Source organism: Mus pahari, chromosome 5 (genome assembly GCF_900095145.1).
Source record: "Mus pahari chromosome 5, PAHARI_EIJ_v1.1, whole genome shotgun sequence".
Taxonomy (NCBI): domain Eukaryota; kingdom Metazoa; phylum Chordata; class Mammalia; order Rodentia; family Muridae; genus Mus; species Mus pahari.
The window spans coordinates 1,819,430-1,839,365 of NC_034594.1; the positions used below are offsets into that span (position 1 = coordinate 1,819,430).

Here is a 19,936-nt window from a genome sequence, read left to right on the forward strand (position 1 = left end):
GGGCCACTTATATAATCTAGGCGTTATTGGGTGCTAGAAGGGATGGAGGGAAGATTAGATTCCAGTGTCCGTTGCTGTGACGACGGGAGTCACCTGATGCCTTGTTAGACAGTTGTAAGGTTCTATTGCTGGCCCCAGTGGGGTCGTCAGTAAACTAGAGTGATGTCCAAACATCATTACACGCTGCTCCAATATTAAAGCAAAGGGATTAGCAACTTATTGCAAGCAACCTGGATTTGTCATTGTGCTGTCGTTATCCAATTTCCAACTGCTAATGTGACTGTAGCCTGCAGGCAGAAGGACCTACAGCCAAACTTTAAAAAATGGGGGAGGAAAGTTCCCTCCATCTCCTCCAGTTTTAAACACTATTTAACAGCTTGCAATACCCAGTCAAGTATGTGAAATATATTTCTCCCTGCAATGCTTAAGTGCAAGCTGAAGAAGGAAGATCATGACATAGCAAAAACTTTCCAGCTCAGAGACCACCAGTATTCTTTCCAGCACGGGCTTCTAAATCTAGTGCCACAACATGGGTACCTCCTAGACTTGGCCACAGTGCAAAGAAAGGACAAGACAAGACTTGCATAAACATATCAAATGGAAATAAACAAATCCTAGTGGTGAACCCTGTTTTTCAACAAGATCTTCTTGGATGACTGGGGTGGTGTGGGGGATTTCTGGCATTTCCTCTTCATTGTGCCCTTCCCCTGGATTGTTAACTAGTTTTCCACTAAGCCAAACCAAATAAAAAGCAATCGACTAAACAAACCAAAGTAACCAAAGTAATCTTCCTGTTTTTATTTAATGTCCAAGGTATCCTGAGCATCCATGGTCTCTCTTTTTCCAACATATTAGACAAATGATATAGTCTATATGTACCATAGAGAGGACTTAGAAAAGGAGAATGGGGAATTTCTGTGCCCTGGAAGAAAACATTTCCCAGTCAATTCCATTTGACAATCACTGTTAGACCTAAAAATACATAAATTGCTTGAGGCAACGTGAGATATGCAAAGATAAATAAAACACGGTGACTCTGTCCCTGGGGAAGATACTTCTGTCCCTCTGGAAAACAAGAATGACTTTCCTAGCTACCCTTCTGAATGGATCCAACCATTTTATTCACGTTTAGTGATCCCTATGATCCCTGTTATACCCAAGCTGGCTCCCTTAGCAACTTCCCTCCCCAGTTGGGAAGAAATGTCTTATGATCTGACATTTTCATACTGGTACTATGAGTCTGCCATTTTAAGCCTGACACATTACAAAGTCTCTACCCCATCTCCCTATAACACTTTACCATCTCAGTACCTGTCGTGTCCTTTCTTTGCACATAGGCCATCAGTCCTCTCAGGAAGGGTATTCCCCCACATCTTAGCCTGACCAACTTTAAGTACACTGTCCACAGCAAGCTTACTTCTGGAACCATCCATTTATGGCTAAACTCTTGGAGTGGCCTGAAAGTATCCATTTCAAAATGCAGTATGCCAAGTATAAACGTGGTACATCTTTCGAAAGTTTCAATGAGATGCAAACATTCAGGAAACAAACCTAAAATACTGTAATTAGTAAGTTATCTAAGATATTATTTTATGAAAAATCTAGCCTGAATAAAATTATGGATTAAAATTAAAATTATGGTTTAAAGTTGCCTAGAAAAATGGAAAATGATATTATACAAGTATTCAAAGTTTTCTATTTATGTAGAGGTACTGTAGCAGTAAAAGTCTTGGTAGAAACCACTCAGAACCTTTCTAATAGAAGAGATTAATACAAAATAATAAGGATTGGGGCATGTAGGTCTCTGTGCTCACAAATAAGCACAAGGGGAACCTGGAGTGTTAAGCACACACAGTTATTCCCTCAATGGAAGGGATCTAGTACTTGCTCTCCACCCAGAAGACTGGGAACAGATGTGTTTACTAGTCCTGTGACCTATGCTCGCTCTATCTGTGTGATGAGAGACTTTTCCAGTACTGAATTCTCCTGCAGACCCTTATTTTAATTTGTTTTGTTAGTCCATCTATAGAACCTATCTTTTTGTACTTAACCAAGAGTTTTGATGTAGCTGTATCCTATCTGTATTTAGCTTTCTTTTTCCCTTTGTTATATATACTTCATTGTGCATGTGAGAATGAGTTAATCATCACAATAAGTTTTCACCAAATTGTGCTATGCTTAAATATGGCTAAAATAAACTACTCAGGGTTAGACTCCAGACATTTGAACCAATACTGGCTGCTTGGCCTTATTGAATTAAACTGCCTTCTTGCCTTCAGCAGATGATCTCTCTTCCGGCCTCCTGCAGACAGTTACACAGGACTATCAGACTCAAAAAGCTAAATAGCTATTGCGATGGTTGATCTGCACTGTGAATTCGACTGGACTCACAATTATACAGGAGGTGGTGAGACACGTTGCTCAGTGTGCCTTTGAGGATCTTCCAGAGAGGGTTAACTCAGGAAGAACTACTCAGCCTGAATATGGTGATTATAGGTTGGGGTGCCTATGGTTTGGGGGGCCTGGACATAATAAAATGGGAAGAACAGACAGCATTCAGAGCACTAGCATTTGTTTCTCTGTGTTCTGGCTTATGCCATGTGACCTGTTCCATGCTCCACCTTGCCCTCCCCATTTGTGTACTGATGACTCTTAGACCTTAAGACAAAGCAAGCCTTTATCCCCTTGAGTTATTTGTTAGGTACTGAGTTCCCAGAGCTAGGAAAGCTTCTGGAAACAAGTCACTATCTATGGAAGATGCTGAATGGTGCCTTGCTATGAATAAAGTCTGATTAGGTTCTCTCAGAATACAAAACTAAACTGAAACTGTGACTACTGAGTAAACATTATACAGATGAAAGCATACTTATTTTATTAGAAAAATAACACTACTGGGCTGGTTCATGTTGAATTGGTTAATTAGTTCCTTTTTGCTATATCAACATTTTGTTTAAAGTTTGAAAGTTTCTTACATAAATACACTTCATTTATATCATTTTCTCTAACTCTTCCCATTCTCCTCTACTTCCTCCATGATTACACACTCATGTACATATACACACTCACATGCACATATACACATACACATGCACATGTATACACATCTACCCTATTAAATGCTAAATCCATGTAGCATTGTCTATATGTACATGTGTGTGAAGTATAATGTAACATATTTTCATTAAGTAATTGAGAAAATAGTTGAATTATCCATATTTGAAAATCTATATTTTCAGAGTAGTGATATAATATCTTAATATGCATGCGTATATACAGTAATGTTTAAATTTGTATAATATGTTGGACATGATAGATATTCCAATAATGTTTGGGAATAAAAATTTGTTGAAATATGAGTTTTCATGAGGTTTCTTATTTCTCAAAATACTCACTATATGTTCATATATGTTTTACTGTATTTTCAAAGTTGTTTGGACTAATTTTTGGAACTGGAAACTAATGTGCCTGAGGACCGAGATCTGATAGGTTTACAGATGTCAGCAATAGTAACAGATTACAGATAACAACTTGCTCATAAGAAAAAGCAAAGAAAAATAATATGATCTTCAGAACAACAATCAAAGATGCATTTCTCAGAGCATTTGGTATAAGGACAATAAAGCCTAAAGCCATTATTGGAGACATAGGGGTCTTAAATAAATGACAATTCTTCTGATGACCCAGAAGAATCATCAATAAAAGGAACTGTGAATTGTGAATGAGCTGTGAATGCTCTGACATTTCCCATTTGATAAGGCTAGGTATTCAACTTTCACTGAAATTATTTATTTCTTTTCTTTTTGACCCAGGATAACTGCAAATGCATTATTATGCAAGTACAACCATGAACTTTTGATCTTCAGCCTCCTCCACACAAGTCCTGGTGTGTGCTATCACACAGAGTTACATGGCAATGGACATTACAACCAAGGATTAAGGCACAATAAGTATGCACTGTACCAATTTATTTACAGTGGTAAGATATTTTGAAAACTTTTTGTTTTGTTTTGTTTTGTTTTGTTTTGTTTTGTTTTGTTTTGTTTTGTTTTTCGAGACAGGGTTTCTCTGTATAGCTCTGGCTGTCCTGGAACTCACTTTGTAGACCAGCCTGGCCTTGAACTCAGAAATCCGCCTGCCTCTGCCTCCCAAGTGCTGGGTTTAAAGGCGTGTGCCACCACGCCCGGCTTTGAAAACTTTTTAAAATGCTACTAAATAAAACCCAAATATTAGTTGCATAGAAAGTTTGCTAAAGGAACAACATCTCATTTTCCTAAAAAGGAGTACATAGGAGGTATACAACAGTTTGCTCTTCACCCAACTTAACCAATTTATCCATTTATATTATACTTAAATGTTCTTTCATGATTCGAGCTTGTGTTAAGTTAACATAAAAACATGAATTTATAAGGTCCTAAAGTGGGGGTTGAAGAGATGGTTCAATGTTTAAAGAATATGTACCATGTCAGCAAAGGCAACTAACTTAGTTCCTCACACCCTTGTAAAGCCACTCAGAACTGCCTATGTGTTCTGCTCCAGGGAATCTGATGCCCTTTTGGGACTGTAAGAATCCACACTCACATGTACATACTACACAAAGAAACAGACACACATTTAAAAATAAAATGTTTTCAAAAGGTAGTACTATGTTAGGAATGAACACATATGTGTGTGCATATGTATTTTCTCTAGGGAGGTCAGGAGTCTAGGGCAGACACGAATGGGCTGTTTCAGTGTTCATGGAGATGTATTCTGAGTGAGTCTAGTTATAAACCCACTCAGATTGAAGGGTTTTCTTGAGAAATCTTAGGCTGCCATGCAATCCCCATTTTGCACTCATACTATCTATCTACAATTCCCTTTCTTCCTTTCTTCCTTTCTTCCTTTCTTCCTTTCTTCCTTTCTTCCTTTCTTCCTTTCTTCCTTTCTTCCTTTCTTCCTTTCTTCTTCCTTTCTTTCTTTCCTTCTTTCTTTCTTCTTTCTTTCTTTCTTTCTTTCTTTCTTTCTTTCTTTCTTTCTTCCTTCCTTCCTTCCTTCCTTCCTTCCTGCCTTCCTTCCTTCCTTCCTTCCTTCCTTCCTTCCTTCCTTCCTTCCTGTATTCTTTTTTTCCTGTGTTTATTTGTTAATGTGTGTTTCTAGTTGTAGGAATGCATATGTATTTACCAATTCCTATGTACCTGTTCAAATGGAACTCAGAGACTGAATTTAATGTCTTCCTAGATGGCACACTATTTCATTTATTCATGCAGGGTATCTCACTTGAACTCATTTAGCTATGTTGACAAGTCTAGACAGCAAGCTTGCTTTGAGGATCTCATGCCTCTGTCTCATGAGCACTGAGATTATAGGCAGGCACCATGGCAGCCCAGTAATCCCATGGATGTTACAGTACTGAACTCTGGTCTTCATGCTTACAGAGCAATTACTTTACTCACTTCACTAAGTCATTTCCATGGTTCCCTTACATCATTTCTATGGACCCCTTACTGCCCTTAATCATGAGGAACCAATTCTTTCTCTCACCTTGAGTTGCTCTCTGCTTTCCCTGTCTAGTTTTCTTCCCATGGTAGGAAAAATTCTGTTCTTTCTGAGACTCATGTGTTTGACTGAGCCAACTATAATTCTGCATATTCTTCACATCTTATGGTCAAAATGCACCACAGAATGCAGCAAAACCATAAAAGTTCATCATTCACAGTGTCAGCAGCTTATAGAGGTGCATCATGAGAGGACCCAGAAATGCTGCCAACTACAGACATCTTTGGTTTTAACAACCAAGCTTCTCTAATGGAGATAGCTGGAATATTTTTACATGTCTGTGTATGTTTGTGTGTGTTTTTGTGTGTGTGCTTGTGTGTGTGTGTGTGTGTGTACCAGAATACATATACCCTGGATCAAAATATAAAGTAGTCAGCAATTTAAGAATATATCAAACTCAAGTTTCTGACCTCCAGAGATACAGATACATAAGAGTCTGTAAATTCTTATTCTAGTAGGAAGATGAATGAGGCAGGAGACAGAAGAGAGAAATGAGGAGGACATGAACGATATACAAGACTGAATGAAGGTCAAGCTTCTAGTGAAAGGAAAGCAGGCATTAATAACTATTCTGTGAAGATTCCTAAACACAAAGTAAATCCCATCCTGGTGGTGATTCTCTAGCTTGAAGAGAGACATATAAAATGTGTGTTCATCTCTTCCCATTAAAACCTCCACCCAAGCCACGTGAAGCATAAAACTTGGTAAAAATGGCAAATAAATACAAGAATGAAGAAGATAGATGAATAGCTAATTGATTGCATGTGTTAGCAGAAGTTGGAAAAACTGGAGAACAAGTTCATGCAACTGATCTAAGTGGGCAGAGGAAACTTGAATCCTGAATACCTGGAGGGAGGATAAAGCATAGACGGACAAATTGACTATATATCTACAAAGTAGGTAGCAGCCTCATTTCTCTCCACTTTCCAAAATGCTAGCTTCCTGAAAATAAGTAGTGGTTTTCTGGAAATATAAGTTTCCAATACGGCCTCATTCTGTAACCCCTATATAACAAAAACGACCTTCTGGAGGACTTCATTAGTGCTCCCCCCAAAAGGCTTCATCCTTAGACTCATCTCTGCTGCATCAAGGTCAATTCATTAGTGTGCTGATGGCTCTCCAAGGAGTTCAGCGGAGGTCCTAGCTGATACTGGTGAGAGGTGAAAGACATGGAGCTGGCCTTGGGGCCTGTGTATGCCTCCAAGGCTGTTAAGCGTACAGTGCAATATTCAGGGGCATAGGCAATCTTGCTAAATGTTTGTCAATTCTATGGGGGGCATGCTGTTTCTCACTCGGCAGAGATTTTTGTCCAGTATGCTTTATAGGCAGATTTTTCTTTATCTTCACATGATTTGTTGCTTTACATCTAGAAAAATATCTCTTAAGATAGCAGAGAAACAAAGCAGAATTCAAACAGAAAACCAATGCCATATTATTTATGCTCCTAGTTTTTTTTATCATTATTATATTAGACACACCTGAGTCAGAAGTGAAGAGAGCATGTACGGATAGGTGATGGAGGTGATCTTTGTGCTAGGCGTACCTCTTGTCTTCATGATCAGACGATTTGCACTACAAGTACCTGTTACATTCCCTATATGTTCCCAGTCTACTCTGCGGGATTTCCCCAATGGCTCTTGATTACTTCTGCTCATTATCGGCTCTTGCTAATAGAAGAAACACACTGCACTGTTCTGTAGAAGTTTAGACTGGTTCTCTCTCCCAGTTCCATGCTTCCAGAAATAAGACTCAGACTCAAAATACATGTACAAATATCTTGGCCACATATTAAAACTCATATCTGACTATAATCATAACTAAAATAACCTATTTTTTTAACCTACATTCTGCCAGATGGCTGGTTTCCTATGTTCAGGTACCATGCATCTGTCTTGTGACATCTTCCCAGGCAACTCTTCTGATACCTGGCTCCATCCCATAACCCTTTCTTCCTCCGAAATGTTCCACCTCCTATTTCCTGCCTAAGCTGTTTAATCGCCCTATTGTGATGTATATGTACAATACATAAGATATTCTCCCTACAATGTTCAATATTTTGGAATGGTGAACAAAGTAACACAACAGACTAAAGCTTTGATCTCTAAGATAATACATATAAATTTATAAGAATTCAGTGAAGCCTAAATGAAATTATATTAGGAAAAGAAAACAAAAGCAAAATGCATCAGCACCACTGACACACATGTTACCATACAAAGAATAATAATAACCCTAGAAAGCATGAAAGGTAGTTCAGGGGTTAAGAGCACTTGTTTCTCTTGCAGAGGACCCAGATTTGGTTTCCAGCACCTGTCTGGTGACTCAACCACGTAAAACACTAGTTCCAGAGGATCTGTTTCCCGTTTTGAATTTCACAAGAACCAGATATGCATGTGGTATACATACATATATAAAACAACACACAAGAAGTTTTAAAAATAACATTATCACTATTTCATTAAAATTCTGTTCTTAGCAAAAAAAAAAAAAAAAAAAAAAAAAAACCTCAATTCGATATTAGAACAACTAAGGATAATTATGCTATCATTTTGGCATCTATCAACAAAAGGGATACTTATGTGCTCTCAGTGTTAAAATGCAAAATGTAATACAAAAATATTAACTAAACTTCCATATGGATGTTTATTCTATATAAAAAGTTAATTGTCCTCTTACAGGAATAGGCCTTCTTTTTGGTTACCAAATATATGTGGTCAACCCCTGAAACCATACACATACCATCAACCAAAAATAGACTCAGCATATAAGTAGACTCAGCATATTGCATTTATACATTTATGGACACAAATGTGTGTGTGTGTGTGTGTGTGTGTGTGTGTGTGTGTGTGTGTGAATGTGTGCGTAAAACAATAAAAAAAATCAAAGAAAAATAATGTATCAGTTTGAGAGGGCAGAATAGGAGGGGTAGGAGGAATAGTTCCTGGGAGTTGCTGAAAGGATGGTTAGTGATATAATTCTATTTTTTAAAGTATCCATGAATGAATTGGTTAAATATGCCTTCAATTAGGTGTGTGACTTTGCCTTTTTAAAATTTTCAATTCTAGTGAAACCTTTGCAGTTAATTATTAAAGAATATGCAAATTTTAATAGATGTCAACATAGACTCAAGAAACCACACTTCATCCAGATGATTTGATAATTAGTGCTTACCTATATCCTGTGACTCCCTTGGACTGAGTCACTAGTAGGGCCCCAACAGTCATACCTAGGACATTTTCAAGAGCTCCAGTCTGTTGAGCAGTGATAACCTGGTTCACCAATCTCTGTAATCTGTTACTTGGTAAGGACTGAATGGGTTCACTGTTCCTTATGTTTGGCAGATCACCAATTTCAATGACAATCACCTTTGAGAAAGTTTCCAGAGTTGTTGCTGGTGTGGTCTTAAGTGATGTCATTTCTGCCATGAGAGGTCTGCGTTGACCATATCTGATAGAAGGGCCACCACAAGTTACAGTTGGGCAGTTGCGGTTTCGTTTTCCTTCACTGTTTGCAATGACCTCTAAGGTCTCTTTGTTGCCAGGCATCTCAAGAGTGAGTCTGATTTGGTTTGGGTCAATCTGGAAGAAGTCGGTTAGGCTTTCAAGCATTGCTCTCTCCCAGCCCTTTTCTAGGACTGAAAATGTCACGGTCAACGCCAAATGAATGGAAATGCTTGAATATATTTCAACAGGCTCCTCTCCTTGCAGGACAACATACAAGAGGTTATTCATGATGTCGAAATAGTTGGCACCAGCAGGCTCAGCCAACAATGAAAATGCTGACTCTAATGGAGTAGGTGGAATAAAGCTCTTGTCTAAGAAAACGTGAGGGCTCTGAATCTCATTGTAGAATACAGCCAAAATGAGCTTAGAGGCTCTTCGGTTTCCCAATAGAAGAAAACGCAGGAATCGAGGAGTTTGATCTGGAAAGCACACTTTGGTCATTTGTTTGGTGGGCAAGATGGAATAAAAAGTAGACAGAGAGCTTGTGGGAGAGCATAAATCACTGTCCTTCACAATGCTAAATGTGTCCACAAAACCATTAGTAACAGATACAAGTGGGTGTGATTTGGGGATTGTCCAAGTTGCATCAACATTATCAAGAATTAGGACTGCATGTTCAGTCTCCTTACAGAAGAAGCCCTGGATCACCGCTCGGAATGTGCATTTCTGTTCTTCTCTGGATATACCTGTGAAACAAAGGAAAAAATGAGTAACATTTAAGCTACAACTAATGAAGAATTTTAATCCACTATTCTCACCACCATGTGTTATGCTACGAGATATTTATTCACCATTTAAGTATATTAGATATTGGGAACACAAAGCAACCTTGAGCAAAGTATGAAAAGATATATGCATTAAAATACCCATTTTACATAGTCTAACAATACATGTACATGGCATGTCATTTTTTTTATCTTTAATCTTTTTATACAGTCCAGTCGTTATTTCCCTTCTGTTCTGCCCTCTGAGAGTTCCTCATCCCATTCCTCCTCCCCTGTCTCCAAGAGGATGTCCCTATACACCCCCATACACCCACAACCCACCAGGCCTCACCATTCCCTGGGGCTTCAAGTCTCTTAAGGGTTAGGTGTATCTTCTCTTATTGGGGCCAGACCAGGCAGTCCTCTGGTGTATATGTGTCAGAGGCCTCAGACCAGCTAGTGTATGCTGTCTGGTTGGTGGGTCAGTGTCTGAGGAATCTCGGGAATCCAGGTTTGTTGAGACTGTTGGTCTTCCTATGGGGTTGCCCTTCTCATCACCTTCTTCCAGCATGGCATGTACTTTTAAAAATTAACATAAAAACAGGATATACATAGATATATGTGTATATCCTGTAACTAGTAGAAACACAAGAGTATTGGAGAAATGGCAACCAAAACTGATTAAAGATTCCATCCCATCTTAGAGTGGCTATCATTAAAAGAACAAACAGTTGTTCAATAAATGAAAGGAAATCTGCAACTGACAGGGGTGAGGAGGTGGGGAGCATCTCCAAGCTAAGGTAGAGACCTGGGATAAGGGAGGCACCCAAGAGTCAATAAAGTGACCTTAGCTGTGAATCACAATATTGGGATATGAAACCTGAAGAGGCCACCTGCTGTAGCCAGGCAGGATCCCCAGTAGAGCAATAGAGATACCAATCCAAGCAAAAAACTTTCAAGTCAAAATTTATTCTATGTACAAGAAATGCAGGGGGCTGGTGAGATGGCTCAGTGGGTAAGAGCACCCGACGGCTCTTCCAAAGGTCCGGAGTTCAAATCCCAGCAACCACATGGTGGCTCATAACCATCTGTAACAAGATCTGACTCCCTCTTCTGGAGTGTCTGAAGACAGCTACAGTGTACTTACATATAATAAATAAATAAATCTTTAAAAAAAAATTAAAAAAAAAAAAGAAATGCAGGCATGGGGGATGGAGCAGAGATGAGAAAATTAGAAATAACTGGTCCAACTTGACATCCATCCCATGGGCAAACACCATTCCCTAACACTATTAATGATACTCTGTTATGCTTGCAGACAGGAGCATGTTGTCCTTGGAGAGGCTCCAACCAAAAGCTGAATCAGGTAGATATAGACACCCACAGCCAAACAGTGGTTAGAGCTTGCAGACACTTATGGAAGAAAAGAAGGAAAGATTGAGGATCCCGAAGGGGGTGAAGGGGACAGGAACTCCATAGGAAGAGCAACAGAGGTAATTAACCTGGACCCTTGCTGCTCTCAGAGTCTAAACCACCAACCAAAATCCATGCATGGGATGGACCTAGGCCGGGAGGCTTGGTCTTCATGTGGATCCCAAACAACTGGAATGAAGGCTGTCCCAAAAAGCTCTTGCCTGTATGTGGGATAGGTTCCACTAGTTGGGCTGACTTATCTGGCTTCAGTGGGGAGAGAAAGAGAAGAGAGAGGAGAAGGATTGTAGGAGGGGGTAACTGGGAGGAGCAGTGAGCAGCATATAAAGTGAATAAGAAAAATAAATTTAAATAAAAAAGAGAGATAACATTCAGTAGGATGTGGGTAGGCAGGAGCACTATGTACTGCTGATGGGATTGAAAATTTGTGAGGCCATATGGAAATCATTATAAATGCTTCTTTAAAAAAAAATCTAAAAATAAAACTACCCTACGGCCCAACTGTATCATTCTAAATACACTGAGAACTTTAAGTCTTACAATGGATACATCTCGATTTCTAGGTGTTCTGTTTACAATAGATAGGTAAAAGAACCAGCCTAGACATCTTTGAAGTTATAAATGGATAATTATAACTCCAGAGTTATAAATGGATAATTACAACTCCACAGTTTCATTCAGATGTATAAAAAAATGAAATAATGATACTTGTGGGATGAAGTAGTTTTGGTTCTTTTAAAAACTCAGTTGTGTCATGTGATGTTTTGCTGGAAGCTGTCTTGGGGAGGGTGTGTGTTGTTTTGCTGGAAGCTGTCTTGGGGAGGGTGCGTGATGTTTTGCTGGAAGCAGACACTTGCAGAGAGCATGGTGTTTAGAAAGAATATATAAGTAGAACAGCACAGAGCGAGAGAGGGCACTTTTGCATTGCTACACTGAGCAACGCTTCTCTGGTCTTCACTGAGGATGCTCCTGCATTGTCTTACCATGCAACACTTTGCTAATCTTCACTGGTTTTCACTTCTGAGAGAGAAATTCACCAAAGAGCTTTTCATGGCATTCTGGCTGATTCTGTCCGATTCTTCTGACTGGTGCCAATTTGGCAGAGCTTTGCTGTTTCTGTTGGATTGTGCCACAGCAGTGTTTGGTGTCTGTGATTGGACAGGAATACATAGCTGGTATCTAGTGCATAGCTGGTATCTTTACTAGAAAGAGTGGAATCACCTCAAGGAACTACTCTAATAGATCCACATCCTCCTTTTCTTATTAACATTCTTTCTTGATGGGTTAGAAGGAAAGTAGAAGTGTTTGAAAATTCTAAGCAAAGTTGGTGTGAAAAATCTAAGCCTGCAGTGGGAAAATTGATGGGACTAGAAGAAATTACTCTTGTAAGCAAATTAGTCCCAACCCTGAGAGACAAATACCAAATGTTTTCTGTCCTATGTGCATTCCTAGCTTTTAATTTTATATATATATATATATTAATTTACATGTGTGTGGTGTGGTGGTAAGGAAACTGAAAATGGAAGTTTAGGAAAGGAAACGATATCTTGAGGGAGAGTTATGTTGGGGTAAAAGAGCATAGCTAATACAAGGAACTTGAAGGGAGAGGGGGCACTATGAACAACCAGCAGGGAGGACACAGGGGAGGGGAATGGGAAGAAAACGTCAATAAGAACAAATATACATGCAACTCCATAGTGGCTATGTTTCTGTGTATACTAATCTGAAAAAGTAATAGAGGGAAAGAAGGAAGAAAGGTAAGGAGAGGGTGACAAAGGGCGGGGGAATGGAGGGGAGAAGGAAGAAAAGGAGAGAGAGTAGGAGAGAGAAAGAAAGAGGAAGGAAGGGAGGGAGAGAGGGAGGGAGGTGGAAAGGCAAGCCCCATCTTTGGCACACAGTGCTTCCTCCCATCTGAGAACTCCTAGAGGACTCAGTTGCAGACATTCTTATCACTTAGGAGATTACAAAGTTCTTAGAGGTTCTATGTCAGGATTCCCAAATACTAATACCAAAGATTTTCCTATCATATTATCTAAGGACTTTTTAGGGGACAGCACTGTTCTACATTAGCAGATTTCCAAACTCAGAAAAAGAAATGGTCTTAGGGGCTTCACTTAAACCAGACTTTCTCCTCTTACCACACTGCAGCTCTCTATAGGATGGAGAGGACAGGACAGGGGACTTCCAGACACACACTGACACTGCACTTTCTGCACTCTGGCTGAAGATGAGTCTTAACAACCAATCAGGACATTCCATTTTTCACAGCATTCTCAAAGATAATATTTGGGCAATATTGCAGACAACAGCATTTGGGATAGCCCCGCTCCACATATCTGCCTATGTCCAGCATGTGTATGTTCTTTGATTGATGGGTCAGACTCTGAAAACCCCAAGGGTCCAGTTTACTTGACTCTGTTTGTCTTCCTGTGTAGTTACTATCCCTTCAGGGTCTGCAATCCTTCCTCCTATTCTTCCATAAGAGTCCCTAAGTCTGTCCACTGTTTCACTGTGGGGTCTACATCTGTCTGTTTCAGATTCCACTCAGTCTATTTTGAATTAAGAATTCTCAATGGGGCATGGTGGCACACGCCTTTAATCCCAGCACTTGGGAGGCAGAGGCAGGAGGATTTCTGAGTTCGAGGACAGCCTGGTCTACAAAGTGAGTTCCAGGACAGCCAGGCCTATACAGAGAAACCCTGTCTCGAAAAACAAAACAAAACAAAACAAAAAAAGGAAAAAAAATTCTCTTTATCCAATTTTCATATTTCATAATTTTATCTGAGGAATAAAAGGTAGTTTTAAAACAAAATGTAGTAAATACTTCTAGTCCTTTTGATACAGTAGAGTGGGTACTCATTAAAGCAATCAAAATGACTAGATGAATACAAAATTTCCCACACATAAAATGATTAATCTTTGAACAGGCAGAAATATGTAATGTCTGAATTTAATTATTATACACTGTAAACATGTACTGAATTACCATAATGTACCCCTAAATAGATATACAAATGTGTCTCAATAAAGTTCTCTCTCTCACACACACACATTTACTCCTATATACATATAAATGTATATGCACACATATACATGCATATATCCACACAAGCAATTTTACCACAGGTATATCCTTTTACTTATACTTTTTCAATTTCAAGATTTACCATAATGACAAACACATTATTTTTAGGCTTCCAAAGCTTATAAAATATAGCATTTCTCTAAATATGAAACTTTGCTGGTCAGTGGTGGTGCAAGCCTTTAATCCCAGCACTTGGGAGGTAGAGGCAGGAGGATTTCCAAGTTCAAGGCCAACCTGGTCTACAGAGTGAGTTCCCGGACAGCTAGGGCTACACAGAGAAACCCTGTCTCAAAAGAAAAAAAAATTAAACTCTCAGTAGTCAAAGTTGAAATTTCCTTGTCAATGTGGTAATGACTGGGATTTTACTTTTTCAGTCTTTCCACAAAAGACATAAAGTTGCACAGGACAAGCCTTTACCCAGTGGACACCTTATATTGGGTAATTAGAAAAGTTTCCTCTTCTAAGAGGTGCTAACACAGAAAAGAAGCAACATCATCAGGCCTTTAAAGTAATCTCTAATAATATAAAAAAATCTACAAATAATGAAAATTCTGAGTATTGACAATATGCCTCTATATGCCTCTCTCTCTCTCTCTCTCTCTCTCTCTCTCTTTCTCTCTCTCTCTCTCTCTCACACACACACACACACACACACACACAAAATGATTCTGTGGGATGAAAAATAACACCTACTTCCCAATGCAGCCAGAGCATTGAGTTAGGTAGGTATGTGTGTGTGTGTGTGTGTGTGTGTGTGTGTGTGTGTGTGTGTGTGTGTATGTATGTATATATGTATGGTCTTTAACTCACAGTGAAACGATAGAAAGAAAAAAGTCAATTAATGATGCTAGGATTATCTACAGCTTCTCACAATGGACCAAATGAAAGAGAAACATTACTGTGTTGAGACCCAAGTTAAATAGTGAAATCATATAAAAGGATTAAAAAAGTCAATTACTTACAGTAGATTTCCTGAGAGTTTAAGAACCAGTACCATATCCCTGTCAAGGAAATGGGAGTAGAAAATTTAAAGACTCAATCTCTAAAGCTGGAGGAGAAATAAGGTGCATGGCAGAAGTCACAGGAGACTGAAGGCCTTCTCCTCCAGGAGCTGTGAGGCAGAGTCATCGTAGAGTCCATCTGTGAGGATGGAGTGGGGCTGGGCCTAGGGGCACAGGTTAGGGGCCAATGCTAAGACTGAGAAAATGGTGTCAGGCAGAGGGCAGAGCCATCGTAGAGTCACCTGTGAGGATGGAGCGGGGATGGGCCGAGAGGCACAGGTTAGGGGCCAATGCTAAGACTGAGGAAATGCTAAGACTCAGGCAGAGTCTCTGTGTTAATTCCCATAAACTAAAAGAAGAAACCTTGCTGACGAGTGTTGAGCAAGGCACAATTGTACATATGTCCTTAGAGGTTTTTTATTTGTATATTGCTAGGGGTTACTTTGTAGCCATGTCATTTTAGCAGATGTATTTTAGCCATGTCCCTTAGTAAGATGTTTTCACCTGAGGCAATGCCTATCTAGCCTTGGGTACTAAACCATGTCAACAGTATCAGACATGCATTCCATTTCCTGCAATTGGCCTTAAACTCAGTAAAAAAAACAAAAAGGTGGTTGGTTACTCTCATAAAATTTGTGCCACTGTTGCACCAATGTGCCTTACAGGAATGTCACTGCTGTAGGTCACATGTTTCTAGAAACATATCGAGTACCTTTAAGTGCCATAAAAAGTTTCAATAGGTTTTTATTATGATTTTCATATACACATACAACAGTTGATTATTCACATTTGATCTTCTCAAGACCTAAATATTAATCAACATAAGAGAAATCACAATTAAATTGTTAGTTGTTAATAATGTGCATAAAGGTCTAAAGAGATCATCAATAAAAAGGAATGGAATACACACAGGTCATGTCAACAGAAGTCAAAAGTATTTGCAGAAAGCAGATAATGAGGAACAGGAGAAGAGGGGCCCAGGTGGTAGCAGGAGAGCGAAGCTAAGGACAAACTGTGTCAATGCATGTGTATGCAAATGAAAAACCCATTTCTCTGTAAGCAAATTAAAACCGATATAAATGGAAATGTCATAAATAACATAATTATAAAATCTGAAATGTAATAATATATCAACTTATTTAATCTTGATTAACTTTCCTATATTTAATTACATACTTTTGTATTCCTTCTTTGTATGAGATAGATTTTTAAGTTTCCCATGAAGGACTTAGAAAATACAGCCTTTTCTCCAGCTCGATGATTGATACTTGTTTTCCAGCATTAGCTGCTTGGAAGAACTTCACTCAGCTTTTTATGTTTTATTTTCATTATATATAAATGTTTAGAATTATTGTTAAAAGTAATACTTTAAATTTTTTACTTATAGATAAGCTATGATATTGGATACAGTTTGGCAAATCAGTATTCAAGAAAGTCATTTCAAAATCCGTATCTCCCCTGACCTTCATTTTCTCCTGTAAATCAGGAGAAGTTCATATCACAGAATGGCCTAGGGTCTAGTCCCAGTGTGTCATAGCATTGGGTAGGCCAACATTTATGAAGACTAGAAACTTTATAAAGAAGTATTTGGTGAAATATAAAAGTAATACCCTCACCTATTAATTTCACATCTAAAGTATTATGCTACCCCAAACACCATGGCATTCTACTGTCATGTAACACCACAGACATCAAAAAAAAAAAGTTAGAATGGAAAAGGTACCATCTTTATTAGTCTCAGTTAATTATCATAATTTAATATATTTTACAAAAACATAACTTATGCAATCATACTGTTAAAGCTCCTTTGGTGATACATGGAAGGGATTTGTATCAATGAAGAGCCTGACACATGATCATGGTCTTCACAGAAAGTCTATCTGCATTGTGGGAAATGTCCAATAAAAAGATGTAGACAAACAAGGTGAATGAGATCATGCAAGGCTGGGGTTAGGCTTGGCTAAGAGAAGAGACTAGATAGCCAGTAATAGGAGTATCTACAGAGAACTAATTAAACAGAAGCATAGCTCATTTTAGCTACTTAAGAAGGAAAGTCCAGAATGCACCAGAGACCTGAGAGGTAAGAGACTCTCAGGACTCAAAGGGAGGGACCTTAGATGAAATGCCTGACAGTAGGGAGAGGTAACTTGTAGAGCTCACCTCCAGCAGGAAGATGGGGCATCAAATGAGAGGGGGTCATCCTACAGTCACAACTCTAACCCATAATTGTTCCTGTCTGAAATAATTACAGAGATGGAAATAGAGAGGAGCCTGAGGAAAAGAAGGTCCAGCGACAGGCCCATAGTGGGATCCAGCTCAAAGGGAAGTCCCAAGGCCTGACACTATTACTGAGGCTATGGAGCGCTCACAAAAAGGGATCTACCATGACTGTCCTCCAAAAGACCTAACAAGCAACTACAAGAGTCATATGCAAATATTTGCACCCAACCAATGGACAGAAAGAGCTGACCCCTGTTGTTGAATTAGGGAAGGATGAAAGAAGCTGAGAAGAAGGGCAATCCTGTAGGAGGACCAGCACTTTCACATAATCTGGACCCCTGAGATCTCTCAAACACTGGACTACCAAACAGACAGCATACACCAGCTGATATGCAGCCCCCAACACATATACAGTAGAGGAATACAGGTGATGTGTTCATTCAGAGATGATGCACCTAACCCTCAAGAGACTGGAAGCCCCAGGGAGTTTAGAGGTCAGGTGAGGTGGGGGTGAGGTGGGGACATCCACGTGGAGACAGAGGGTGAGGAGGAGGTGTGGGATGTGGAGCTGTCAGAAGGTGCACAGAAAAAAGAAGGAAAGTCAAAGGCCACAGAGAATTTGGTGTCAGAAGAAAAATATTTGGTGTCATTTTTGAATGGGAGAACACTAATCTGCATTGGGAAAGAAAGCATAATTTTTATTGAAAGTCTTTTTTTGATCATTTAGGCTTCTAGAAAGTACTTACAGGTGACCTCCATAAAAGTCTGGAAATAGAAGTACAATGGATGGATTGTATAGAAAGCTGAACCACAAACACATAATCTGCAGTAACCAGTCCAGGCCATTTCTATCTGTACCAACCAGCCATACTAAATCAAAAAAACATTTCTTAAAGCCTGCAGCTACACTTTAATAATATGTTCTTATGTCTATTTCCCTAAATCCTCCCATCATCATCATCATCTTCTTCATCTTCATTGTCCTCCTTTCTTCATTGTTATTATTTTGGCCAGGTTCCAATGTAAATGAATTATAAAAAGCCCAATATATAGATTAGATATAGATATAGATAGATATGTGTATATATATCCCTAACCAATCACATAGGATGCTTCACATTTTGTTTTAACTCATTTTCTTTTTTACTTATTTCAGAGTCCCTAATGAAGCTCAAACATGCATCTAATTCTCCGTGAACTTTTCCTCTGTTTTCACCACAAATCCTTCCACCCTGCTTTCTGCATTTAAGTCTTTATCGAATGACATAAGGTACTGGGTGATTCCTTTGTACCAAGGTCAGAACAACTGTCATTTGCTTGCTGCCCTTTGGATGCTCTTTGTTTATTCCCAAACCTGTCAAGGTTTGATGCAAGTTACCTACTTTGCTAAGAACTGTAAGTATATTAGGATGGAGAAGGAATAGTAGGCCAATTTCCATGACCTCCTATGACTGTAGAACATTGCCTAGTATATGCAAATAATACATGTACACTAATGAGATTAAGAAGTAATCCAGAAGCTATTAGTCTTTGAAGAATTGTACTCTAAGGGATATTACACACTGTGTAGGAACAGCAAAGATCAGGAAAGGAAACAAGGTTTGGGTTGTGACCTAAAGATACCTATTTCTTTACAACACAATGGATGTCTAGTGGAGTATAAGGGGGTGCAAATCATGTTCCTTGGAAATAGTGGCTGCACTGGTTCCAATTTCAAGGATTCATTCAGCTCCGGGAACAAATTTTAGACAAGTGAAATAAACAGTTAAAGATCTCCTGAGCATCTCAGGGAAGAGATATGTTACTTTGGAGATTGCCGATAGTGCTGGCCTCTGATCATGCCAAGGTGTGTGGATCAAAGGTGTATTAGCCAAAGGACATTTTATTCTCATACTAAAATTTGTATGAAAATTACAAGTATTGGTGGTTCACGTATTTTTTTGTAAGTCAATGGATTTTTTTTTTATAGTAACAAAGTAGTCACTTTATGGTTATTTCAGCCACCGTAATAACATGGTGGCTGAAAGAGCCTTAGATATAGAAATATATGACAGAAAGCTGATAGAGCAGCATCAGGAAGGGGACAAGAAGAATAAGAATTTGAATGGACAGGAAGTTGGCTTTACCTTAAAGAAACCTTCATACCATAAGGCTAACAGGCCTTCCCTTGATCCTTCTATTCCTTCCTTCTTTCTCTCCTCTTCCCCACCTTTCTCCTTTAGCCTCTCTGCCTACCTTTATATGTCTATCCTTATTCCCCTTTAGATAGTGTCTTAGTCAGGGTTTCTATTCCTGTACAACATCATGACCAAGAAGCAAGTTGGGGAGGAAAGGGTTTATTTGGCTTACAATTCCAAACTGCTGTTGATCACCAAAGGATGCAGGACTGGAACTCAAGCAGGTCAGAAAGCAGGAGCTGATGCAGAGACCATGGAGGGATGTTCTTTACTGGCTTGC

The 19,936-nt window shown here is 39.1% G+C and overlaps 1 protein-coding gene across 17 annotated transcripts in view; it reads right to left on the reverse strand.

The window, feature by feature from the left end:
* Pkhd1 (PKHD1 ciliary IPT domain containing fibrocystin/polyductin) overlaps positions 1-19,936 on the reverse strand; it is a 487,582-nt gene that overhangs the window by 37,498 nt on the left and 430,148 nt on the right. For 13 of the 17 annotated variants that reach the window (XM_029539264.1, XM_029539265.1, XM_029539270.1 and 10 more), the window contains 2 exons: positions 15,221-15,259; positions 8,707-9,724 (listed from right to left, as the gene is read on the reverse strand). In XM_029539264.1, coding sequence (XP_029395124.1) covers positions 8,707-9,724; positions 15,221-15,259 — 1,057 coding nt within the window. Of the gene's footprint in view, positions 1-8,706; positions 9,725-12,156; positions 12,322-15,220; positions 15,260-19,936 lie in introns of those variants that run through there. The other 4 variants (XM_021197628.2, XM_029539276.1, XM_029539271.1 and 1 more) reach the window with 2 other exon arrangements.